Source organism: Rhinolophus sinicus, chromosome 16, assembly GCF_057876585.1.
Source record: "Rhinolophus sinicus isolate RSI-liver-muscle chromosome 16, RSI-T2T, whole genome shotgun sequence".
Classification (NCBI taxonomy): domain Eukaryota; kingdom Metazoa; phylum Chordata; class Mammalia; order Chiroptera; family Rhinolophidae; genus Rhinolophus; species Rhinolophus sinicus.
The window spans coordinates 78,234,761-78,262,690 of record NC_142516.1 but is presented as its reverse complement, the minus strand read 5'-3'; the positions used below and the strand labels follow the sequence as shown (position 1 = coordinate 78,262,690).

At 41.1% G+C, this 27,930-nt stretch overlaps 1 protein-coding gene across 6 annotated transcripts in view; it reads right to left on the bottom strand.

Moving 5' to 3' along the window:
• Positions 1-769: 769 nt before the first annotated feature.
• PTPDC1 (protein tyrosine phosphatase domain containing 1) overlaps positions 770-27,930 on the bottom strand; it is a 60,167-nt gene continuing 33,006 nt past the window's right edge. For 3 of the 6 annotated variants that reach the window (XM_088793252.1, XM_088793255.1, XM_088793254.1), the window contains 8 exons: positions 16,376-16,547; positions 14,252-14,332; positions 13,900-14,018; positions 12,953-13,090; positions 10,147-11,399; positions 7,046-7,231; positions 5,017-5,127; positions 770-2,720 (listed from right to left, as the gene is read on the bottom strand). In XM_088793252.1, the coding sequence (XP_088649378.1) occupies positions 2,601-2,720; positions 5,017-5,127; positions 7,046-7,231; positions 10,147-11,399; positions 12,953-13,090; positions 13,900-14,018; positions 14,252-14,332; positions 16,376-16,547 (2,180 nt within the window). In that variant the 3' untranslated portion in view covers positions 770-2,600. Of the gene's footprint in view, positions 2,721-5,016; positions 5,128-7,045; positions 7,232-10,146; positions 11,400-12,952; positions 13,091-13,899; positions 14,019-14,251; positions 14,333-16,375; positions 16,548-17,029; positions 17,339-27,930 lie in introns of those variants that run through there. The other 3 variants (XM_019712003.3, XM_088793253.1, XM_088793256.1) reach the window with 3 other exon arrangements.

Below are 27,930 nucleotides of genomic sequence, written 5' to 3'. Positions count from 1 at the left end.
ATAGAAAAAATCCAAAAGTGGCAAGAAATCATGTACTTCCTAAGTGTGATGTGCTAGAGATCCTATGATAGTAACAGCCAGCTCAGCCTTCGGTAGAGGACCAAAAACGTGTGATTTTCCCTGTACTTATGGATACTAGGACGCTCTATAATGCCATCGTGGAGTCTAGCGCTAACAGGGCCTCAGGTCTCTGACGGAGTGCTCCACGCTGGGAAGTTCTACCTGGTGAGAAGCTCCACAGGCAGGCGGCTTCAGCGGGGGTCGGGGTGGGAGGAAACGTGGTTTAGTCAGTCAGACCAGGATGCCTTCCTTAGGCAAGTATGAATACTTCTCTCTCAGTCTGGTAAAAGAAGTAAGCAAGACAACGCATGTGCTTGGCTGCGGCAGTAGGTTCTGCCTGTGTGTGCTTCGGGCCCTTCCCCACTTCTGTTGAGCTGAATTTTGCAACCCTGTAACTTCTTCTAATAGGTAGATTTCTATCCTCTGGGCAACAAAGAACTCCGCATCCATTCAAATTTAGGAAGGCAGGAATCCTGTCAGCCTTGAGATTCTCTTTACCCATTCCTCTCAGAACTGTTCAACCCTGGTCCCCCGCACCTCAAACACCCATGGTCACTGTGAACTAACCGAGTCTGGACTTTCCAGAGCTTGGCTAGCTGACTATTCAGCCTACAATTCAGTCTGCCCATCAGGATACTCTAATGACAAAACTGCATGTTTATCATCAGGACACGCATGACTCTCAAGCAAAAGAAGTACAAAATGAGGGTTATGGGTTGTTCTTTTCCCTTTTATTCAGATAAATACAATAATTGTATATAGTCTCATGAATTCTCCCACCATCTCTCCTTCTCAAGCTGATGCACTTAGATTTTAGATGTGCACTGGTCACATCATGGCTGTACAGAGTCTATTCTTTAATTTGAAACGGTCGTTTCAGACACACAGGCCAATAACCACTTATCAAATGAACCATGGTGCCACTTGCCCATGTGAGACTGACTGAGATGAGGACAGATACCTTTTTGGGTAAAAAACATTTTTACAACGTACCTTTGGATAAAATGTAATTGTTTTCTCCCCTACTTTCCCAGAAAAGGCACTTGAAAATGAGAAATTTCAGGAATGGACAACTGAGTTCATTAAAATTCACTGAATTTGATTTCCCAAGAAAATTCAGTGTAGGAGACAATGGTGTTTAGTGTTTGCCATCAGAGTTAGTAAGACTAATAATGACTAAAATATGTTTCATGTGCTAGAGCTTGATTCATAAATGCAAGAGTTGGAGAAATTTTATTTGTTGTATATTAGTCTTGCTTTCCCTGAAGTTCTGTCTTTAAGATTAAGTAGTAGCTTCTTTAGTTTGAAACTGGTTTGACTAATATCATCTTTATTGGGAAAACTCCAATCCTCTCTGTGGCTTGGCCTCAGGTACCCCACCTGTTTATTTAAATAATAGTTACGGTTTCAATTGCTGACTGCTAGTTTGGTTCTACAAGGAACTAGTTTAAGCGGGTACTTCTTATCTAAAGCCAGTAGGGTGAATGCAACCTAAGTGGGTCAAAGTCAGTTTAAAAATTTTACTTCTTGTAGTTAAAAAGCAGCCAAAGGTAGGGCGCTGAGGCACCTGGGTGTGTGGAATGGCAGGTGTGGGGTGTAGGTCAGTGCTCACACTACCACACAGGCAGCATGGACGCGGCTCCGGGAGCAGCGACCGCACCCGGACAGAGCAGGCCTGCAGAGCCCACCCTCGAGACTGGCCTTTCTGTGGAGTTCTGCTTCAGAGCAGCTTCCCACAGTGCCCGCCACTGATCCAATTTCCTCTGTAAAAATGCTACTTGGCTCAGCAGCAGCCCAGGAGAGTGGGAATAAGGCTTGATATGTGAGAACTGCTCCTGAGCAGAGGTTGCTGAGGTTGTCTAAAACCTGACAAAGGGCAAGTCTACCTCCTACAAGTTAAGAATCCTCACCACCTCACAGCCATTCCTTTAATATAAAACTAAATCACTCTGAAAAATAACACATTTTGAAAAGCTTTGCCACATTTATAAAAAAAGAAGAAAAATTTCAAACAATATTTTAAAAAATCCTTTTAAAATGTTGTATCAATAGCCTTCTTAAGAAATATAAAAACGTTTAAGACATTTGGTGACTTCCTTGGGTCAGGTATCAGGGGAGGGATACACAGTGAGGTTTTACTACTAATATTATCTATTTGGTAAAAACTTTAGAAAGAGTTCCGTCAATAAGATAATTGTTTTCGAAAGAAGAGTTACAATGTTTTCCAAAATGCCAACAAGAATAGGATGTAAACACCACATACTTAAAATATTAGTATAACAATATTAATTCACTTAAATAAATAAAAGAAAGTGGCACCAAACTTTATGGCAATTTTCAACACAAAAATGTAGCTCAATGATATTTTAAAATAAATAATTGCTCCAAATAGGAACAGTCATTCTTAGCACAAACCAAGAGCACCTGAAATAAAGTGCTACGAGACAAAGCAGGTCCACACTTTAACTTGTTCACCTGGGAACAGGAATGCTATCTGGATCTTCAGGTCTGAAATATTCACCGTGAGGGGCAAGTCAGCTTCACTCAACACTAGGCTTAGGGCTGTCTTTTGTCATTTTTCTTTTTTCTTCCAGTGTGTGTTTAAATATTTTCTTCAGGGTGTTGTAAACTACTGGTCCATTTTCAGAATCAAAATTAACCTGATGACAAAGAAAATCTATATTCAGGACACTGTGAGAAGAATTTTAACCAGTCTATTCTGGGAGGGAAAAAACTGGGATAGAGAAAAAAATTAACATTTGTAAACAAAATTATATACAATTTAAAAAGTAAACACAATACACTTCATACATTAATTTTAACTTGGAAGAATTGCCAATATATTAGAATTGCCAATCACATCAATATCAAATTTATCAATGAAAACCCAAAGAATTAAATCCAGTGCCTGCATACGTCGTATACTCATATACTGTCAGGAACAAATCAACAGTGAGTGTGAAGTGAGTTTTGAATCCAGAGATGGATCACTGATGATAGAAGGGAAAGGTCTTCTTATGAAAACAACACGCACCGTTGTCAGTGTTGCACTGGGCGACTTGAATGGGAGCCTGGCTTTTTACCTGCCAGCCATGCAGCTCAGGTCATACCTGATTTCTCTGTAAAAAGGAAGTCATAGTGCCCATCTCCTTAGGGCTTCTGTGGGCATTAAATATGAGCATCTGACACGTATGGCACATACACTCATAAAAACCTATGCAGCAGCTTCCTTTCCACTTGGTAGGAAGGCACCATGTACACGTATGGACTGTTTGCCCAACTCCACCGTACTGCAGGGTTTAGGAGTGATGCAGGATGGAGAACCAGAGAAATGACCAGGCTTCCACCCCACCACCACAGAAATGTGTGGCTCCTTAGAACAGGATCAGATCACTTGGCCAGTGACGCCGTCCTCCTGAAGGGGAAAGAGGGAAGGCTGTACCCTCGTGAAGGGACTGGGAAGGGTCTGGAATTTCACCCTGCTCGCATACTACCAAGTTCGTTCTCCAGGGTGGGGACATCGGGAGGACACACAAGACTGTTGGGTCAGAGGCAAACAACTTTGTAACTCAAACAACATAATCACATGGGGTCCCTTGCCCTCCACATCACACAGAGGTGATTTGGAGGGCACAGGTAGAGGCTGCACAGGCAGAGTATTTGCATCATAGCTGAGGAGCCCCAGGGATGATGCAGGGGCTGCAGCAAGCCTGCTAAGCTCTGGCCTGAAGGGAGACATGATTTTCACTACATGGCACCAGACGCCACACAGACTTCCTTGAAGAGCCTGGGAAAAGAGCCGTCACAGCTTCTGCTTATAAGATTGTGCACAAGGGGAGAAAGCCAAGACATGTCTCCTAACATTTTTATAGTTAGGTTTGGAACAACAGGTATGTTTAACTATTCATTAGCATCCCCCTAAAAAGCCAAAAGAAGATGTAAAGAATTCCTATTGTTTTCAGAGGGACCAATATTAAGGATTGTTTTTTCCGTTAAATCAGAAATTTATTTTTATCTTAACCATTATATTGTCTATCCAATTTGCAAAAACATCTTACTAACATTAATAACACTTTCAATTGTTTACTTTGTTAAACACCAAATCACAACCCTCCCTACACAGCAGATAGCTTTCTAGGTCTATGAAAATGTAATAAAATATAGATGTAAAGGATCACGTGACCGGGGTTTGACCTACAGACTCTGGAAACTTAATGCCATAAAGCCCCGGATGAGGAACAAGCCTGCCAGGAGGACCTCACTTTGGAAAGAGTGGAAGGGGGAGGAGACTGGCAGCTGAGTGCGAATAACTGCTATCATCATGAATGCTTACCACAGACACAGACATGGAAAGCTGGGTGCTTTGTTTAGTGACATTTTTGTATTGTAAGTGAGAGATACCAACAAATTAGCTGAATGGGTGAGAGAAACCTTTTCTCTTGGTAGGAATCTAGTTTCTTTCCTCCACCAGGAAAGATTGCTGCAGGGCAAAAAGATGTACAGAAAAAGGACACTTTTTTATTCTCTTTGCTTAGGATTTGCCAACCAGGACACACTACCAAATCGTCAGTGCTGGATGTTGAATTCTCAAGATGATTTCTTGCTTAGCCCCAGGGTAGAACTGGCTCAACAAGAAGATTCTCCAATTCCTACCAGGCACATCATTTAAAACTACTTTCTCAACACCTAATTGTTTCTCTCTCTATATAAAGCTCTTTGTTCCAATGTTCTCCTTGAAAAAACCCACAGTTCAGCTTTCTTCTAACATCACTGTTAGGAAACTGATATTTTTTTGGCCCAAAGTCTGCAACTACTTTTTAAGAAATGTCAAACACATTTCCATTAAGAGGAAACATAGCTAAAAGTTCTATTTTAGAGGACGCTGATGACCTCTGGGTTCTGGTTTACAAGGATGACGCTGCTCGTGGTCTGCGGGGAAGGAGGTGCATCACCCACCTTAGTGAATGCTTTAATGGCGTGGGCAAGGGCGGCGTCCTCCACGTGCACGGGAATCGTCCACAGGCTTGCTATGCAGTGCAGCACGCAAAGAACAGTCTGGTGCTGGCCCTGTTTTCGCAGAAGTCAAAATAACACAAGTTGTCTGAAAAATGCCTCAACAAATAAACTCAAAGAGGCTGCACAGCCAGGAACTGACTGGTGTGCAACCAAGTACTCATAACCTCCAATACTACACTGTCTGCCAAGGGTTCTACCAATGTTCACTGTTACATGTTTGAAAAGCTTTCAGGAGATAAAATCAAAGTTGGTTAGGTATTACATGAAGAGCAATTTCAAATGAAATGTCTTCCTGGCAGTGAACGGAAGGGCTGATCCACTCTATGGTTTCTAGACATATCGTTTCAGTTCGGCTGGTGTATGCTGACATGCCACAGCGACATGGACCCGCCTGCCTGCCTACGTCAGAGACTATGGGGCTGGGGGCAGAAGAAGACACAGCACAACCCTCCAGGAGCAAGCGGCACTTAAGGGAGAAGGTCCCTGACCAACGTGTCCCAACTTGGTTCCTGGGGGCTGCCGGCCTTAGAGACACAAAGGGGTGTCTCTAAGTGTCCAGTGCCCACCACTGGACAGTGTGCACCAGTACACATCGCCCTGAGGGCCGCCGACTTCTGTCCGGATACCTTCTCTGAGGGCAAAGCCTGAAATACAGAAACACCTGCAAACACAAATGATCATAACAGTGATGCCTACACAAGTAAAAACCCTGAAATAACGTCAGTGCCCTACACATGGGGTTGGTGTGAATGATATGGAACAGCACGACGTGACAATGTGCATCAGCTTTGTGCCAGAGCCATCGGAATCTGAACCCTGCTCTGACACAGGCTGCATACCTTGGGCAAGTTACTTCACCTTCCCTTTTCAGGAAAGCAGGGCCTCTACCTCTCCAGCTATGGAGATGGAACAAAGCTGAAACCAAATGCATCCTAGCAAGAGGCTGGACCGCCACTACCCACCAAGGGTAACTGCCTCCCCTATGCACTCCCCAGATTCATCTCTAATTTAACTGCTGAGAACACAGCCTAAGAGAAAGACTCCTGATACAGGAAAAATCTTGTCTTTAAAGATGTGCCCCACACAACTATGCGTGTCTGCGTATCTGTGTGTGCACTAGTAATACGAGAAGATGAGGAAATGAGGAGATGTTTACACTGCAGCATAGTAGGTAGCAAGGCTGATAATGAGAGATCTGTTTCCTAAAACAAAAGCAAAGCCTATTTTTAAATGAAAATTTAGTAGCTTTATATGGTCAAAAATATTAAATTGTATAAAAGGAACTACGATGAAAAGTAAATCTCCCTCCCTCCCTTCCTAGATCTGTTGTCTCCTACATTGCTAAGGCAACCACCATTATTATCAGTTTCTTGTTTATTTATTATTATTTTATTATTCTTATCTATATTCTTCTATATTTTATACATATACAAATTGTATACATAAATACATGACACAAACCCTTTCAAAGAAATACAAATGAGTGCGTATTCCAACCTACCTCACAGTGCTTCACATTACATGCTCATGGTAAGTAGAAACAAATACTTGAAAGTGAAAAAGTGGTTATGATCCCCCCCCAGATTAGAGCATTACCTACCCATAAGTTAATATTTATGAAAAACTTATACTAAACATGAAACAATACCTATGTTATAATATAATTTTGAGCGAAAATGAAGCATAAACTTGTACGAATTGAATTTTACCAAATTAACATATGTAGTGATAAGACTGAAAGACTTAAAAATATTCAAAGTGGCTTTCCTGGGATTATGGGTATCTCCCTTTTTATTTTTGTGTCTTTTAAATGTTTATACTGGGTATGAATTTCTTATTTTATCTTGGAAAAACTTAAACTAGACCCAGAAATGGGATTCTACATAAATGCCCCTTTTTATAATGGATTTTTTTTAGTGTGTGCAACTTATACAATTAACTTCACCAACTGGTCTGACTGCTACTTTACCTTCTCTAATAAAAACAGCGCTTCTGCAGCATCCGCGTGTCTGTCAGCCAACATGTCCACATCCTCTAGGGTTATCACAGGCTCCTTCAGCTGTTCCACCCAAGACCACATCAAACTGCACAGGATGAAAGGATCCTTTTCACCACATATTCTTTCCCAAGCTCCGTCTCGGGAATTTAGTTCTTTCTAAAAAGACAGGAAGAAAGAGAAAGAGAGAGGAGGAAGAAAGGGGGAGAGGGAGGCAGGTACCATTTGACATTTGATGACTGTTAGGCTGCCCAGGAGGGTGAATGTCTCTGGCTCCGATATGGGCCGGGTCCCTTCCCAACACCGCACTTCCTGGAGGCACACTGGGCTGAGATATTGAACTTCTCCAAGCCTCAGTTTCCCTCTATGAAGTGCGTCTCTGCCCCATAGGTGTTGGGCTGACTAACTGAGGTTTGTTCAAGTTTTCAGTGCAGAGAATTGCTTAGTTAATCTAAGTTTTCCACTTCACTCAGAAACCACAGAAACATTTCAGGAAGGAGCCTTCCTTTTCAGGGTCATGGCGAACAAAACAGAAATATTTGCTGCGATGAAGTAGAATGGCAGATGAAAAGGTATAAATAAGAGAATGTTTGCAAATTAATCTGGGATAAGGAGAAGCTTCTGACTGAAATTTCAAAGTGCCCCCCTCCATGCACACCCCCCCAAATGCTTAATAGTTACAAATGTAGTATAAGGTCTTCAAATTCCTTTTTAAGAATCCTATGTAGAATTTAACAAATAATGAGCCTGCATCCATCTGATAGGATGAAAATAAATAGGAAGTCTTGCCAAAAATCCGAATGCCTAGAGATAATTTAGGCAGTAGATTTAAAAATTTTACCTCACAGAGAACAGGGGAAAAGTGAAATAAGAATTTTAATTTCTGAAAGGAAATTTCAGATTTATGTTTTGGTAAATAAAATATGTTTGCCATAGTAATAAGCATAATAATTACTACCATTCATTCGTTCACCCATCTAGTATTTGTAGAACACTTACAATATGACAGGAACTATAATATATGACTTATCTCTGATTGCATAGCAAGCCATCAGGGAGGCCCTGCTAAGGACAAATGTACTATGGCTCAGGGAAGATGAAATCACTTGCCCAGGAGCCCAAAGCGAAAAAGGGGGAAACAGGCATTTCCATCCAGGTCTGCTACAGCACGGGCTACAGCCCGTGACGTTTCTGCCATGCTACCAGGGTCCTCCAGCACTGGGTTTCTCTTTATTAGCTCATAAATAAGCCAATACTTTGAGAAGGCAAGATGGTCAGAAACAACACAACTCAAAAGTCCTCTTAGTAAATGACCATTACGTCATGATATTTTCTGAAATCTTCAGTGGAGTTAGAAAGACATAAGGATGACGGAAAGTATTAAACACATGATATGTATCCTGGTTCTGCTGCATTTGGATCTCATGCACGTCACCCTTAGAGCATGAAACCCTTAGTTTCCCCATCTGTGACACTTAATTAATGAACACTGTACAGATTAACAAAGAACCTGTAAGTAGTATCATCTGCATCCCAGAATTGCTGTGAAAATCACATGAGATAAAAGATGCGAAAGGACCTACTATATGCACAGGCGGCATTATGTTATTTAAATCGTGTTCATTTTACTGTTTCTAGGATTCAGCAGATTGGTTTTATTACTGAAAGGCTCATAATAAAATCAAGAAAGGAAAAAAAGAGGCAAACCTATCCAAAGGAAAGGGTTCACCTCTAGAAAATGCTTTTGTGTATGTTACATGTTGAAACAATCTGGCCCATGCCATTTATTGCACTGAGCAGTGCAGGTACAAGTGGGGCTGACCCGTGAGGGGCCACGAACTGTCCCCCATGACACCAAAGGCCTGCTGCTAGTCACCAAGGCACACAGTGATGCAGACGAAAGGCCTGCCGATGAATGGAAGGCTTTTCTGTTACTAGTAGGAAATAAAGAACAACTTCATGTTGAAAAACACAAAACATCTAACGGTTCATTAAGCAAAACAATTCTGATGGACAGAGTGTGTGTGGAAGTGCTCTCCTCTCGTCACACAGTGGTCAGCTGGTGCAAGGCTCCATGTCTGTTCTCCCACCTCTGCATCTGGAAGATTCAGGCACTCCTGAAAAGTGTGCACGCCCTACCTAATTAATGGCAGGATACAGAGAGCAGCTACATGAATAACTTGTGGTAGATTACGGGCTAACAAGTCAGGATTTCACTAAGCCAGGCCTCCCTGGGTCAGTCCCACATTTGGGCAGTTTACCTGTTTCTGATAACTAAGAGTGTTAGGCCTGCCTTTTCTCTACATCAGCTGCTCATTCAGGGCAGAGTGTGAGCAATTTAAGACTGTCTTTCTAGTAAAAATACAACACAAAAAGGGATTAAAATTTAAAATTTCACATTGTAATTTAAGTAAAAGCCAAGAAATGGACCCCAAAGACCTAATCTCAGGAACCAATAGTCCACAGTTAGTGTGGCCGCTCCCAGTTACTCTCTGGATCTGACAGTTGCCTCACTGGGGCAGGACTGGGCAGTCCACGCGAGGGAATGCTGAGCAGACAGCACCTGTCACGCTTTCTCCAGACCTCACTCAACACTAGTGTGGATGAGCTTTGCAAAAGAATTTGCTCTGATTTCATTTATGTCTCTCAGTCAGTGGTTCCCAAAATGTGGCTCCCTGCCAGGCCTCAGGTTGGCCTAGAGATCCTTCATGTTCGTTCACAGCTGTCTGCCATGGCTTGTCCATCTGTCCATTGGTCTGTCTAACAAACCCAGCACGAAAGAAGGAAGCTACAGACATCAACCATATCCACGCCTTGCTCTCACTCACGTACCCTGCCAAGTGCTAAGTGCTTTCTTTCACAGGAGGCTGAAACAAGCCCACCCCAAAGCCCCATGTCTGTCGATTCTATGACACTGGGCTCTTGCTACAGTTGAGAAACCTGAAGTTTAAAAGTTAAGTATTATACCAACATGTCCCCAGATTCCTGTGACAATGAATCTGGGAAAAGGTATGATGCTTTTGCTCTGACACACGTATTACCTAAGCATATATAATTAAGTGAAATGCAAATACCTGCCACATTTCTACCTTCCTTTTCACTTCCTCCTTTTCTGCAAACTCATTTAGGTTTGCCAGGGCTTTGGCTGCCAGTATTCTCCTTTCTTCAACACTCAGTTCAGACTGCACAGTGGTGTGTGGAGTGACGGCAGGCTCATCTTTGCTGGCCTGGGTTTCTGGTCCAACCAAGGACTGTGCTTTGGGGCTGGAGGCACAGCCCACAGGGCTGCAGCATGTCTCAGGGTCCTCCACACCACAACGTGGGCTGTAACCACCAGGAGCTTCACACTGACACTGGGTCCCTTGCTGGGGAGAACGGTGTGGCTCCTTAGGGAGATTTGCAAAGTTGGGTGTAACTGGTTCCCCAGGTTTATATGAACCTGAAACACCAGAAGAGAAGGTTCTACTCCGCTGTACTTCCTTTGGAACAGTCTTACTATGGAAAATTGGTGACCCGTCATCTTTGAGTCCTTCTAGGCCTCCAAATTTAGCCTGATTCCAGAAGGAAAATGTATTGCAGACCAGCGTTTCCTTATTGAAATCTAGCTGTGGAGTCTGCGGGGCGTCACAGCGGCTTATGGGCGTCTGCAGCCTGGGGCACAAGGGAACCTGAGCAGGCACCGTCCATGGAGTCCCCGACTGTTCCAGAAGCGACTCGACCCTCTGTAAATCCGAGTCGCTGTAGCTGAGCTGCCTTTTCAGGCGAGTCAGGGGATGAAGGCACTCGACATTCCGCCTCTTCCAAAGAGGGTCAAACTCCTGCTCATTGGAAAGACTCACATCCTGATTCTCAAAGTCTGCCACCACTGCAGTGGGGGTGACAGAGTCCAATGCATCACTGTCGTGCCTCAGGAACTCTCTATCTAGCTGCATCGTGACCACCTCAGAAACTGTCTTTTCAATTTCAGCAGAGAGGCCAGGCACTTTTGCCACTTCTTGCATCGCCACAGGCCTGTTCTCAGCTAAGTCCAGCAGCAATTTGCACACGAGGTGGATAATTTTTGGCACGTGTTTCAGAAGTCGCGCCTCGTAACCATGAAGCAGATGACGCTGGCGAATCAGATACTGCGCTAAGGTGACCGCATGTGCTTTGGGGTCACAGCAAGAGAATATGTTTCGAAGAGGAATCAGAAACTGAGTAAATTCCCTCACACACAATAGCTGTCCTCGAGTTTGAATGGAATTGGGTCGCTTTGCCCGAACAAAGATAATGGCTTGGTCAGCAGTCATTCTTGTCGCAAAAACTAAGTAACAAGCTATTAAAACACCTAACAGTGAAGAAGAGAAAAATGGATGAGAAAAGCTTATATATATTTTTTATTTATTTATCACTCTTCGATGATTTAAATTTGATATGTCTTAGGAACCATATAAATACAGAAACATTTTAAGGACAATTATAACTTTGTAACATTTTACAAAGCTGTTTATCTAGTTACTTGTCTATATGGCGCCCCTCACCTTGACAGAGAACACTCAGTCCCCCGTACACAGGGGCGAGCACAGGAACTGCCTGAGTGTAAGTGTGGGCTAAGCAGAGATGACTGAGTAAGTGTGGAGTAAGGAGGAATGAGCTGAGTAAATGTGGAATGAGAAGGCGGTAACAGTAATAACCGCATAAAGAGGGATGACCTGGCCTGTTTATCCTCCTTATGCCCCACTCCAACATGGGAGAAATAAAATCCTGTTTGTGTTTCCCAAACAGTTTTTGAAATTTTTCATCCAATGGATCCATACACTGCACTTGGAACTTCCCACTTCTGCCACTGCCATCAACTGTTGGCACATTCCTGCCTGGTACTCTACCAATCTGGGCATTTTTCAATTTGGGAATTATGTACATTCACAGTTTATTATTTTTTTCCTGACAATTCTTCTTGTAGAGTTGCCTCTATACTGATACGTTTTTCTCCATACCATGATATAATTCTATATTGCTATGAGCACTTAATATTAAGGAAAAGATCCTTAAAAGTTTAAAAATAATTTATTCTTGTTAATTAATTTCAAATTAAAATGAATCACAAAAAGACAATAATTACTCAATTAGTTCAATTTACTATTAAAAAGTAAAAGGCAATCAAAAGACATCTGTGTGATTCACCAAAGTTGTGAATCTCGTTATACATGAATATCAGAACCTCTAAAAAATGCATGTTCTCCTAGTGTGTGGTAGGTAGGGTCCAACGAATCTCTTTCACTAGGACAGGTCAGGTCTTTCGTGTAAGCATGAAATATCTGCAGACCTACTGCGTGGAATCCTCAGGAACAGTGGAATTTTGGCTGGACCATACGAGCTGATGATACTGAACAGAACTGAGTCCCCACCTTGATGAAGCTCCTGAGCAGGTGAGAGACCCCGTGGCAGCTACTCTATGGACACAGTCAAGCTCAGATGTCAGGTTTAACCAGATGACAATGAAGATTCCAACCCAATGGTTTTATTTCTGCCCCAATATCAGCACTGCATTAAAATTCTGCTGGCTTTTTAAGTAAAATCAGTTATTTTTATATAGAATTCTAGGTACAGATAGACTCTTCTTCACAAACAAAATCCTGACAACCATGGATTTAAATCATGGCCCTGCTGCTTACTAGATGAAGCAAATTACTTAACTTCCTTCAAAACTCACATTGTTGCTAAAGACTTAAGAAGACAGCAAGCGTAAAACGCTTAGGACATAGTAGGTGAAACAATGCTTTCTATTTTCATTATTATTTTGGTTAAGGAAAATTACATAAGACATTGCATATTAAGAAATATTATTCCTTATATGTTTAAATATGCTACGAGACAATAAAACTACCTCCTAGAATTTACCTGTTCGACCAAGCCCTGCGTGACAATGGATAGCTACTTTTCCTTCTTGTAAGGCAAATGTCATCACCTTAACCATATCTAAGATGGTGGTAAGGGACGCTACACCATAATCCTTCCATCCGAAATTGTAGAAATAAACTGGGCAATGAAAAAGAGAACAGGAAAACACATCAACACACAGGAAAAATACTTGCAAAGTTATATGAAGAAAGTGAGTGAATTCATGAAGAACAGAAAGCTGTAAGGCACGCAGATCTCACTGGATGTGTAGGCCTAGAATAATGGGCTTTTTAACATTTCCAGTAAGCTTATTGTTAACATTTCTCACAAAGCACATTCCGCATTACTTAAGAAACTCAACCAGAAAGAATTATGGAAAAGCAGGATTACAAATTAATAGTCAATAATCTACGCCCCAAAGCCTCTGCTATGGAAGGAAATCATACATTCTTGCTTAAGCATAAAAATGTGTCTAAATGTTTGGTAAGTGGCATAAAATGGTACATACAGATTTTTCCACCTAGTGGGGAAAAAAGAGCTAGACACAATGTGATCTTGGGTAAATCAAAACTCGTTAAGCCTGTGTGGCCTCATGTATGGAGAAGAAACAACAACTACATTACTTGAGGGCTTTAAGGATGAAATGAGTTGATAGGTCTGGTATACTGTTAATTACTGCAGGCACAAATCAAATGTTATCATTATTTCCACAGGGTCTCATCCCAAGATCCCTCTCACAGGAAAAGAAAGCCTACACTTTCAACAGCAATACCACAGAAGAATGGTAGCATTCTTTAAAGCCAAAGTTAGCTCATCTTCATGTTTTAGGAGGCCTCCTACTACACAGCAAGTGTTTACTTCCATCACCTTTTTAACCTAAGAGCTAAGCAAACAAAAGTCTCTGAGTGCTGTCCTCAGTAACTCATGGAGAGGAGGGAAGGACTTACTGCCAGCCTCCATGAAAGCTTCAGGAAGATACGTGAAACCACTTTCTTGTTCCAGAGGGTTCCCACAGCTGGCATGCTCACCGGGCCGCTGCAGGTTGATGACTGTTTTTAAGCCATGGCTTAAAGGGGGGAAAAAATTAGTCATATTGGGAGCTAGCGTTAAAAAAAAGAAAAAAGGTAACCACTTTTGGTATGAATTAACATTATTAATTATTCTCAAAACCTTAATTTCTTAATTGAAATAAGCTCTATGCCTATTGTTAAAATGAAAACATTTTTCCATTGAAGTCAAAAGCAATGGAAGAGAAACATGAGCTTGTTTATTAAAGCGTGTGAACGACATGGCATTTACCTCTGGAACTGCTCGATGATGCTGTACTTCTCGAGGAGCTCAGTGGATGGGCGAGCCATGGCCAGGATGTTATCTGTGACCCTGCAGATGGGAGGGTCTGATTAGATGCACAAAACCTAGGACGTTCCAGCTCTAAGGACTGAGAGAGCAAGATATCAAGCCCCTACTTTTTCTATGATTTCAACAACTCTGTAACATAAGAATCTCCTTATACAAATCTGGCTTTGATTTTGCATTATGATTAGGGCTCTAAGAAATCCTAGCTGCTTAAATCCCTGGAAAAAATTCCAGGGCAAATGCAAGTATTTATGGACCGCCACAAAGCATTTTCAAGGACTCTCATGAAATTGTAGTGGACACAATGGAGAAACCTCAATTGGCAGCAAAGGTGACAGTCTGTGATAGCGATCCAAAGGTTATTTACCAAATGAGGAGGGCCAATTGGTAGCCATCTGCAGCTCAGCTACCTATGCATTAAATGGGGAGAATAACACCTGCCTCACAGAGTTAGTGTGAGAATGCAATATGACATGAATATAAAGTCTGTAGCAAAAATCCTCACACATGGTTATGAATAAATGCTGAGTTATTGCAATTTAGCAAAAATAGCTTTGGAGTCAGTTGGGCCTGAATTCAAATGCTGCCTTTCCTACTTTCTAGCTTTGTAGCACATTTCTTCGTTTGTCTGGACCTCAATTCCTTCATCAATAAAATGACATTACCAATGCCCACTTCACAAGAGTTTATGAAGATGAGATAATAACTCAAAAGGTCTAGCACAGTGCCTGGCCTGTGGACAAATGGATGTTTACTGTGTGAATGGACAGAGGCCCAACAAATGGCTGACTCTGGCTTCACTCCATTCTGGTTGAATTTCTCATCAGTATTCTGGTAAAAGACACATCAGGCAGTCTATCGGAAGTTGTGGGTCACACGAACCTGAGAGGAGTGACAGTGATATTAAATGAACAGAGCAGGATCCAGAAAGATACCCCTCCCCCTGGAGTAATGCCTGAAATTCAACACGGGCCCCTAAAGGTTTGGGACAATCCCCAATTTAATAGTACTTAGTATGAGATGAGGAGAGATGTAACATGAAAGCAGCAGAGATGAAAAAGACTCAGATGGTTTAGTTAGCTATAAATCAAAAATATTACTGTGGCCTTAAGCTACATACATTATTAGAAATGTACTTGTCTGACCACACCTTAGGAATCGTATTTGCTTTTTTACAACATTCTTTAAGAAAGACAGTGATGGATTAGAATATGATCTGTGGAGAACAGTGACAGTGGACCCCTGACTATATCACTACCCATGTGCCCAGCAAATTCAATATGAAAAAGTACAGGTTACAAGTTAGAAAAGCTGATTGACAAATATCTAATTTGTAAATGGATTCTTGCTGTATAAAATGATTCACCATTAGAATTCTTTAAACAGTGAATTCTTCTAAGTATGTTTCAAATGGGATTTGGTTTGATTAGCAGAACTTTTCAGATATCACTACATTAAAAAGTTTTTTTTGACAGTTTACTATTAATAAAAAGCAGTATGATTCAATAATGAATGTACTTACACACCATAAATAATGCAAGCATCTTATATTGTCCACTGAACCGACAATTGTACCACTCCTACTGAGGCAGACTGGAAGTATATTTGTGTGAAAATAGGTCCTTTCATACAGAATATGGGAACAAAATAAAAAATAGGCAACACTTACCTGTATGAAACTGAAAACTACATATATACCTCAGAATTTCCTCAAATTTATAGCTCCACATTTTTTATTATTTCTAGCAATTTCTGAAATTTAAGAGCACAAGTTACCATTTCTTTAAGATATTTACATACATCGTTCCACTTAATTAAGAAAAGACCCGATGGGGTTGGTTTTATTATTTCCATTTCACACATGAGAAAATGGAGGTTCAGCGTGCCTGTGTGAGTGGGCCACGGCTCGTCAGGTGGCCAGGCCAGACACGGGGAGGTGAGGTCGCGACTTCAAACCCCATCGTCCCTCTCCCACAGCCTGCTGCGTCCCTGCACCACGTACATCTTCACTCCCTTGTCCTATCTAGCTGCAGGGGAGAGCTACCAAATCCCGGCAGAATTACTCACCAGGACGAGTAGACCCCCTTAATGGCCTGCTCCTGCTCACTCCAGCGGGCTGGATTTTCGTACTTGCACGCTCTGCCCCCACACGCCATGGAGCAGGCCATATGTCCAGGAATGACATGCCGTAAACGCTCTCCAACTTTTGTATATTTTGCTGTTGGACGTCTTGTATTTCCTAGAAAATATAATAAAGGGAAGATTCAAAATTCCATTCTGCATATGGAACAGTGACCTGGGAAACAGCTTCCATTTTATCTCAGGATTGCAGATGAGGAGCCGGTGCTACCTCCTCTTCATTTTGCCATGATTAAAACCATTTTCCCTGCATCTAAGTGCATTATTTCTTTATATGGAAAAGACTTTCATACACAATCTCCACATGTCATACTAGTCACAAAGAGGAAGAACAGCAAAAGCAGATCTTTTGTAAGGAGATGATGTTTGTTCAAAAACTATATTTTCAATGAACAAACACAAAACATGCAATCATTTTATCTCCTATTACATATCTACCGAAACTCTTAGTGTAACAGACAGTAAAAAGTATAATGAAGAATTGTCAAAATTTAAAAAGGTATAAACACAGCACAGCCTCTTCACATCCCTTAAATTTAAACTCAAAGGTATGGCAATCTTTAAGAAGAAAAGGAGCTTTACTTTTTCTCTCGGGGCAAGTTGGGTTTTTCTTGGCACAGCTGACAGAGGACACCGCCACCATCACCTGGAAAGAGGATGAGGAGAGCATTTTGGTGGTAGAGACACACCGCCCAGGCGGCAGCCGCAGGATGGGGTCTGAGGCCGAGTGCCGACGGCCCTGGAAAAAGTTGCTGAGGAAGGGCACGGCCAAAAGCCGCCGGGGTGGGTCCTGCATGGTGCTGGGCTCCCAGGAGGAGAGCTGGGCAAGGAGATGGCAGCACCGGCTTGCTCCGTGATGAAGTTGCACTGCGATGTGAGCATCACTCTACATGATCTAACAGCCATTCAGGATAGGCTGATTTGTTTCCAAAGCAACACACAAAGACACTACTGATTCCCACTCAGAACTGTACAAGCAAAGTCCCACGTGGACTGCATTGGACAGATTGTTCAAATGTGCGGAGGAATAACATGTATTTTAAATAAATTATTCCTAAATTGCAACTATTCTATTTTGTTTCTCAAACACATTTAAAAGTTCTGACTGCTCAAAGAATTACATCTAAAATACAGTAATGATTTAGAAAAATGTCTTTATGATGCAAACACTGCCTTTTACACACGTATTAAAAGGTTTAAATTATTTTATTCTTTTCATATCTATTCTCTGAACGTGTTGAAAAAAATTCTCTTTCTACTCCTCTCTGGAACAGGGCGGACAGAAAGTTAATCGTAATGATGTAGGACCTGCTGGAAACCTTACAACCCTATTGAAACATCACTCCGTTTTTCAAAAACATAATCTTTGTTTTCTTGATAGAACTATTAAATTCTTGGACAGAACAAATAAAGCTATATGTAGGGCTGATATGTTAATCAGAAGATTTGCTTTTTCATTTTTATTTTCAGAATGTGAAAACCCAATTCTTGGTTATGCCTTTACTGGATCGTTACAGTAGCCAGGCCTCTCAAAAACACAATTGAGTGCCTTTTGTTGGTGACTCGGGGAAAAGAAACTTGGATAATGTCTTGCCAGAGGCATATAAAAAAACCCTAAGTATCACTTTTTTCTTTTTCTTACGGAATTTTATGAGGGGGAGGTTGTAACTTGAGGATAAAGGATATAAAGAAAACAGAAATTCTAACAACCACCGATTGTCCGCCTCCTCCCTGGTTCATGTCAGGCTGTACCGCCCCCACCACCGTCTCTCTGTCTGTCTCTGTCTGTCTCTATCTCCAAATGGTATTTCAGCCCTGTGCAGATGGACACAATCTACTGCGATAGATACTTAATATAGATGCTTAGTGCTTTAAGCAAACACCTTTTAAAATGCACCCCCTACCTCCCAATAGGATGAACTTCGTCAAGTAAGGCAATTTGGTGTCAGAATTCCGACTCAGTGTAGGACCCTGCCCCTGTTATTTTGTATGTAACAATAGACAATAATTTTAAAAATGTACCTAATCCAGAAAGCACAGCTTTCAGAGCTTTAAGGGAGAAGAAAGAGTAAGTGCAGCATGGAAAGCAAGTTGGAACCTTGGCAGAAGGCCTTAAGTGCTCAATAAGGGGTCTGCATCTGCTCTCTGGGGAACAGGAGTCAGAGCCAGCTTCTGAGCAAATCTCCATGCAGAGGTTAACACTGCCCTGCAGAGACAGGGCCGAAAGCCCAGGACTAGGACTAGGGACCTACTGGGACAGTGACTGAGTGAGGGAGCAAAGCATGGGTGCGAGACAGTACAGGGGCGGACAGATGGCACCTGGAGGATGGGCTGGAGACAGTCCCAGTACTTCCCACCTAAGTAAGCAGTAGAGAGACAATGAAGCTGGTTAACATGGGAGCCCATGAGGAGAAGGTGCGTGAGAAAACCAGCAGGCAAGTCCATCTGAGACACAAGCCATTTGAGATGGCAGCTAGGAGGTGTCGGCCAGTGCGTGGGAAATGCCTGAGGTCTGCCACTCTAAGGACATTTACAGAGGAGAGTCCAAGTGACTATGCTCTCAACCAACGTTCTGAGAAGGAAAACAAATGTGATGAGGGTGAGACTTGCTAGTGATAAATTGTTCAGACTCTTAGAAATAACATTTTAATTATTTAAATTACCAATAGGAAAAAATAAAAGCCTTATCTTTAAACAGGCAGCATGACTATTTTGGTTTCTATTTCATATTTTACATAGAATGGAATATTTTAAGAGTACTTTTATGAAGGACCATGCTTTCAACAGACACTTGAAAGTAGGGTTTCCAGGCGGAAATTCCCACCCGTTCTCAGGAATTTTTTTCTCTTTCCTGTTCCTGAACCCCAAGAAAAGTTGGTCGGGAAAATCGGCTCCTTGAACCCAGGTGGTTGGTAGTATCAGCCGTCACTCTGTGGAAACAACTCATTGTGGGGAACAGACAACAGTTTCTATCTCGGGATTCGGGAACGGGAAAGTAAAATAAATTCCTAAGAACAGGCGGGAATTCCCGCCTGGAAATCCTACTTGAAAAGTACAGAGCTGTTTTTCCTGGTGGCCAAGAGAGCTTCTGTAGAAGCTCATTATCCTAAGCTGCGTTTACCTCTCTGCTCTCCTTTCCTCCTTCCTGCACAATTACTTATTTGTAAGCCACCAGAACTAACACTACTGTGGTTTTCCTCTTACCTGCTAACAACTAACTGATCTATATTTTTTCCTCCTCTGACAACGTATTTTTATTTTTCTAAGTACATAAGAAAAAAATGTCAGTTTTCTATATTCCATTAATATAAAATCATAGGGGACCCTGTCAATACTGTTCTTACCCAGCTCACTTCCAAATAATACTGTTTTAAAAAAAAGTCAGGCTCTAAGAACAAGGAGGAAAACAATACAAAGGATAATCCCCGGAAGCAGTCCTATACTCCCCCAGGCTGCTGTAATCTGCAGTGCACAAAAGGCCCCTCTCCCAGCATGACAAACACTTCCCACTCCATTCTCCACTCAATGCCTTTGTGGCCACTGGTCTGTTTGCAGGTGGGCAATCACACTCACCCACGTTTTTACTCAGACGCATCTAGAGTGATATTTAAGGAACCAAAAGACATACTGGTCACTGCAAATATGAAATTATCTACACTTGTGATAAGCACAAGAAACAACAAAGAAACCCACTTAAAGGTTCCTGTGAGCCCTTGGCCTTTCCTCTTTAATGGCTACACATCGGTGGTTAAAGCACTACAGAGCCCAAGCAGATGTGGAACCCCAAGAATTGGCAATTTCCTGTTATACTCAAGATCTCACAAAGGGCTAAGAACTCCTACTTGAACACTCATGCAACAATAGGCCTGAGGATGCAGTGGGAGCACAGATCCATCCAGTCTCAGTCCTAAATCAATACAGGCGTCACATCCAGGAACCAGGCTGTAACACCGACTTCCCAGCCTCTCATTGTCCACTTTTTGTGAGGCTCACTGCTCACAAGGCAACTATTCAACTGCTGGACAGATCAAGAGATTTTTCTAATGTTGAGCCAAAATCCATTTCTCTGTAAACACTGGTTCTAGTTCGTCCCTCCAAAAAAGAAAAGCAGTACCTATTTGACTTGCAAGGTTTTCAAATATGTGAAGACAGAACTTCTCCAAGACTTCCCAGACCCCGTTTAGGCTAACTCTTAATTTTTCAAACATCACTAGTACACATCGTTGTTTCCAGACCCTTCACTATGATTCCCCTTCTTTTAAGGGGCCTTCCTCCGCCTTCACAGCTAAACTCCTAAAAAAGCTGACTGCATCTGTCATTTCCATTTGTCACCTGTCTCATCCTCAACCTCTATTTAACTCTGGTGTCTGCCTTCACTGTCCACTGGAAAGTGCTCTTGCTAAGGTTTCCGATGGTCTGTTTCAAGGTGAACTGTCTTATTTGACTGCATAGCAGTATGCAACACAATTGAATAACTTAGTTTTAATTTTAAAAACTTTTTGGAGAGGATTTTTATTTTATTTTTTATTTTGAAGCAATCTCAAACTCACAGAAAAGTTGTAACACAAAGAATATTTTCTCTTGAACCATTTGAGAATACATGGCAAGCAGCTGCCCCATAACTCCTGTGGACGAAAAAGGGGCCACATACTAACCCTGACAATCTCGGAGGAGGCCAGCACGGCAGGCCCTACAAACTCAGACACCGAAATTAACCACACAGGATGGTCTGAACATAAAAATTCCTAACTAAAAGCAGGACATGGCTGGTAGTCACGTCCTTGGCCTGTAGTATCCTTGACAAAGGTCAATCTTTACCATAAGTGAGGCTGTCTATTGTCTTTTGGCATCTAAGCTAACATATCCTTGGAATGTCAGAGTAATCCCTTTTTCTGGACCCCCCAGGGGGCGCAACCCACCGCACCAGAGCACCAGACTACAGAACCCCTCATTGTTATCCTGTTTCCGAATACCATCTCTATGTGCTATAAATGTTCATTGTTAACTATTCTGTACCCACCAATATAAAAGAAGTATGTGTCTCTCCATTTTACTTTTTATTCAATCCCAGAGATTTCCCCGCTTTGCTTTCTACCACCCCATAATGTACCGCAAATGGATTTCATGTAACCCTCATGTCTCCTCCTTTGATTGTAATGTGTAAAATAAGCTGTGAAACTGCCATTTTCTGGAACATTTTCTTAATACATTGAGTTTTTGCTGCCCGGCAATTGTCTTCAGATTGGCTCAAATAAACTTCTCTATAGGTTTGGACGCTTCTTACATCAACACTCCAAATAACTTACTTGGCGTGTATTTCCCATAAACAAAGATGTTCTCTATAATTCTGCCAAATCAGAAAATTATGATTGATATATTACTATTGCCCTTTATTCCACAATCCTCACTCAAGCTTCACCAGTTATCTCACTGTTCCTATGACTGCTGGGTGCCCGTCCCAGGGATCCACATCACCCTGCCAGGCCTGCAGCACTTCAGCCTGACCCACTCTCTGGTGCGGATGCCTACTTTTCATGGTCTTGCCCAGTGGCTTCTGGACTGAATTGTTCAGGAAGGGAAGGGAAAAGAAGAGGAAGAGAAAGCTTACTTCTTTTTTTGTTAACTATAGTTAAATACACACAACATAAAATTTACCATTAAACCATTTTTAAGTGTACAGTTCTGTCGCATTAAGTATATTCACACTGTTGTGCAACCATCACCACCATCCATCTCCAGAATATCTTCTCAAACTAAAACTCTGTCCCCATTAAACACTAACTCCCCATTTCTCCATCGCCCAGCCGCTGGCAACCACCATTTTACTTTCTGTCTCTATGAATTTGACTAGGTACCTTGTGTAAGTGGAATCATATTATCACTTTTGTCTTTTTGAGACTGGTTTATCTCACTTAGCATAATACCTTCAAGGTTCATCCATATGGTAGCAAGTGTCAAAATTTCTTTCCTTTCTAAGGCTAATACCTCATTATATGTACGTGCTACATTTTGTTTATCCACTCATCTGTTGATGGGCAGTCAGGTTGTTTCTAACTTTTGGTACTGTGAATGTTGTAATAATTATGGGTGTACAAATATCTACTTGAGTTACTGTTTTCAATTCTTTTGGTATATACCCAGAAGTGGAATTGCTGTCATATGGTAATTCTAGTTTTAATTTTTTGAGGAACTGCCACGCTGTTTTCCATAGTGGCTGTACCATTTACACACCAGCAATATGCTAGGGTTCAAATTTCTCCATATCATCACCGACACGTTTTTGTTTTCATGATAGCTGCCATCCTAAGGGATATGCCATCCTAATGGTATCTCACTGTGATTTTGGTTTGCATTTCCTTAGTCGTTAATAATGTCAAGCATCTTTTCATCTGCTTATGGATATCTGTGTATTTTTTTAGGGAAATGTCTGTTAAAGTCATTTTTTCCATTTTTGCATAGGGCTATCTGGTTTTAATTGTTGAGTTTTAGGAGTTCTATATGTATTCTGAATATTAGTCCCTTATTAGATACACGATTTGCAAATAGTTTCTCCCACTGTGTAGGGGGACTTTTCATTCTTTTGATAGTATCTCTTTCAGTGTACAAAAGTTTGAAATTTTGATGAACTCCAATTTACCTATTTTTTCTTTTGTTACTTGTGCTTTTGGTGTCATATCCAAGAAATCACTGCCAAATCCAATGTCATGAAGCTTTCCCCCTATGTTTTCTTCTAAGAGTTTTATACTTTTAGCTCTTATGCTTAGGTTTTTTACCTATTTTGAGTTAGTTTTGTGTATGGCAGAAGTTAAGGGTCAGACATCATTCTACTGCACGTGCATACCCAGTTTTCCCACCACCAATTGATGAAAAGATTGTCTTTTCTCCTGTTGAATAGTTTTGGCACCACTGATGAAAATCATTTCACTACACAGGTAAGGGTTTTTTCCTGGGATCCCTATTCTATCCCATTGGTTAATATGTCTGTCTTTATATCAGTACCACAATGTTTTGATTATTGCAACTTTGTAGTAAGTTTTAAAATCAAGAAGCAAGTCTTCTAACTTTGTTCTTCTTTTTAAAGACTATTTTGGCTATCTGGGGTTCCTTCAAGAGTCTATGTGTAAAGAAAAGAATAAGTGAATGAACTAATCAGAGACAGTTTTGGAAACATGGAGGAAAAACTGAGGGTTGCTAGAGGGGCGGGGGGGGTGGGGATAAGGGGAAGGTGAGAGGTGTAGAAAATAGTCGGTAACCACAAGATGGTCATGGGGTTTTGAAAATTAATTTGGGGAACATACAGACGGATATGTTCTGTAGGGGTTCACACAGTGTGAGGGATATAAATGATAAACGTCTAAGTTTTGCTTTGTCTTGTGCACCTGAAACTAATAAAATAAAATAATAATAAAAAACAGATTCTATGTGAACTTGGGGGTGGATTCTTCTTATTTCTGCAAAAAACGTTATCGGGATTTTGAATGGGATTACATTGAATCTGCAGATCCTGTTGGGTTTTACTGACATCTTAACAATATGAAGACTTCCAGTCCATGAGTAGAGTATAGCTTTCCATTTATTTAGATCTTAATTTCTTTCAGCAATGCTTTATAGTTTTCAGTAAGGCAAGCTGAGAATATGGGGGCCCTGATTGCCCTCACCCCCACCTCATTTGTATGTCAGAGGTTCCATGCTGAGAAAGGCAAGCCAATAAAACCAGAACCTACCACCCTTACTCAGCTTGTGAAGCAGAGGATTCGCATATAAGGGGGTCACTGTCCTGGCCCCATGCTCCAGAGCCATGCCCAGGAGATTTTGTCCAGAGGAAAAGGCAGGCCTTAAAAACAAAGAACACTGAAACTGGTTCCAAAGACACTGTCTTTATTTGAAACACAGTGTGGGGAAGTTCAAGCCCAACAACGTTCTCAAAAACAATGGCTGCTTTGGTGCTAAGCAATTAAGAGGAGGCTGGTAGATTCATGAGAGCAACAAGCTAAACTGTAAATCAGCGAGCTTGCTAGAACCAGAGAAAGAGACAACGTAAAAGAGGACTCACAGGGTAAGAACAAACCTCAAAGACTGGCCTCAAAAATCACCATTGCCTGAACTTAGTTGGATCAAACTGTAGAGCAATAAATGTTCCCAAGGCTTTGTGAAAAACAATAGTGACCAGCAGGCAATTAGTGAAACCTACCAGCTGGGTGTGATAACAACTGAGGGAGACAGCTTAACAGAAAGATGAGAGAGAGGGGAGGGGAGGGGAGGGGAGGGGAGGGGAGGGGAGAGAGAGCGCATGTGAGTGCCCTGTCACAACACTGTCGTCCCAGGGTGACTGTGTTTGCATGCCTACATGCCTAAAGCTGTGCCCTCACTCCAAGGAGTCACATAAAAGGCATCGGAAGGTGGAGAAAACAGACTTCACTAAAATGGTCTACCGGTAAACTCTCTAAACAGACAAGAAAAACAACAAAACAAGCCTGGTAGGGAAGAGTAGATCTAGTACTCTTAGAAACTATCTGTAAGAGGGCCCAGTTATCAGATTTACAGAGATTTCAAAGCGACCACTATGAATATGTTCAAACAACTAAACCATGCTTAAAGAAGTAAAGGAAGCTATGACGACAAAGTATCATCAAATAAAGAGAAATTATAAAAAAGAAACAAATGGAAATTCAGAAATTGAAAAGTACAATAGTAATGAAAAATTCACTAGAGGGATTCATAAGCAGATTTGATATAGCAAAAGGAAGAATTAGGTAACTGGATGATAGAGATTATGCACTCTGAAGAACAGAGAATAAAGAATGAAGAAAAAATAACAGAGTCAGAAAAATGTTGGACACCACTAAGTTTACCAACATACATGTAATGAATATACCAGAAGGAGAGGTGAGAAAGGAGCAGAAAAAAATATTAAAATAACGGCTTTAAAAACGTCCCAAATTTGATGAAAAACATTAACCTACACATCCAAGAAGGTCAACAAACTCCAACTAGGATAAACAGAAAGATCCACACCAAGACACATCATAGTAAAAAATGCTAAAAGCCAAACACAAAGAGAAAAATGATTCCCCATGTACAAGGGAACCTCAATAAGATTTAAGCTGATTTCTCATCAGAAACAAATGGAGACTAAAAAGCAAAGGGATGACATATTCAAAGTACTGAAAATTAAACAATGTCAACCAAAACTCTTATATCCAGGAACACAGGGGAAATACATTCTCAGATAAACAAAAACCAGGGAATTTCTTGTTTATAAGAAATATTAGAGTTCTTCAGATTGAAAGCAAGTGATCCAAGATATTAATGTGAATGCAAGTAAAAAAAAAAAAAGAAAAGATATTGATGAATTACAAGACAGTATAAGACTGTAATTACTTAAAAATATAAGACAGTAAGTAAAAAAGTGTTTTTCTTATCCTTTCTTCTAGTAAGTGATTTAAAATGGACTGTACAGAGCAATATCTATATAATTATATTGTAGGACTTATACATATGGAAATGTAATATATGTGACAATAATAGCACAAAGGTATAGGTGGGAGTAGAGCTGTATTGAAGTAAGGATGTAACACAAGATGATAATTCAAATCCACAAGAACAAATGAAGGAAACCAGAAAGGGCAAAAACAGGGTTAGTATAACAAACTAGTATCCAGAGTACATAAAGAACTCTCACAACTCAACAATAAAAAAACAACCCAATTTAAAAATGGGCAAAGCATTTGAATAGACATTTCTCCCAAGAAGATACATAAATGGCCAATAAGCATAAAAAGATGTTCAATAGCATTAGTCAGTGGAAATGCAAACCAAAACCAGTTTGGCAGTTCCTCAAAATGTTAAACAGGGAATCACCATGTGACCCAGCAATTCCACTCCTGGATATATTCCCAAGAGCAATTAAAAATACATCCACATAAAATCATGTACACAAAAATCTGTAAGAGTGTTACTTACAGCAGCCCAAAGCAGAAACAACACAAAAGTCCATCAATTCAAATGGATAAACAAAATATGGTTTATCCATACAATGTAATATTATTCAGCAATAAAAGGATCAAGTATTGATACCTGCCATAACATGAAGAAACCCCCAAAACATAACATGCTAAGTGAAAGAAGGCAGACACAAAACATCTCCTGTATTATTCATTTACATGAAATGTTCTGAATAGTCAAATCTATAGGGACAGAAAGTAGATAAGTGATTGCCAGGGACTAGGAAGAAGGTAGAATGGGGACTGATTGCTAATTGGTATAGAATTTGTTATGATCTGATGAAAATGTTCTGGATTTAGATCGTGGTGATAATTTCACAGCTTTGTGTACACACTAAAAACCACTGAATATTTTAAAAGGGTGAATTTTATGGTACGTGAATTTTATCTCAATAATAAAAAACATAGGCAAGAGATCTGAATGGACATTTCTCAAAAAAAATATGTAAATATGGCCAATAAGCACATGAAAAGATGCTCACCACCAAGAGTCATTAGGGAAATGCAAATTAAACCCACAACCAGATACCACTGCATTATTCAGATAATCGCCCACTAGGACGATTATGATCAAAAAGTCAGATAAGTAGGGGCAGCCAGTCAGCTCAGTTGGTTAGAGCGTGGTGCTCTTAACAAGGTTGCTGGTTTGATCCCCACATGCGCCACTGTGAGCTGCACCCTCCACAACTAGATTGAAACAACTACTTGACTTGGAGCTGATGGGTCCTAGAAAAACACACTTAAAGAAAGAAAAGAATAAATAAAAGTCACATAAGTGTTGGTGAGGGTATGACAAAATGATAGCCCTCACAAACTGCTGGTGGTAATACAAATGGTAAACTACGTTGGAAAACAATCTGACAGTTCCTCAAATGAATAAGCAAAGTTAGCGTACAACCCCAGAATTCTACTCTTAGGTATATATCCCCTCCCAAATGAAAATACATGCCCACACAAAAACTTGTACACAAATTTCAAAACACTATTACACATAACGGCCCCAAAGTGGAAACAATGCAAATATCCATCAATTGATGAATGCATAAAACAATATGGTTGGAAGTGGGCTACCTGGCACTACTGTCTTTCCCACCCCATCCCCAGTGCCAGGGGGCCCAATGGGCAACTGCGCCTCCAATGCCACCTGGTATCCATGAGGAGAAAAGCAGCAGTGGGTGGTGGGATAGTTGGCACCATGCTTCCTGTCTCCCCTCCCTCTGATGTCCACAGGGCCCAGTGGGAAAATGAGCTTCGATCACACCCTGAAGCAACAGAGTGGGATGAATCACCCTTTCACTTCCCCTTTTCCAGTGGGGGGCCCAGTGGGGAGTTGATCATCTTTTCCCCCTGTATAGAGCATATAAAATGTATTATATATGTTAGATTGAGGTTTGCAAAACATGTTGTTTACTAGTAGGGACAGGACTATGACTGCACACGTGTGAGACTGATAAGAGTGAAGTGAAGGTAAACATGTTT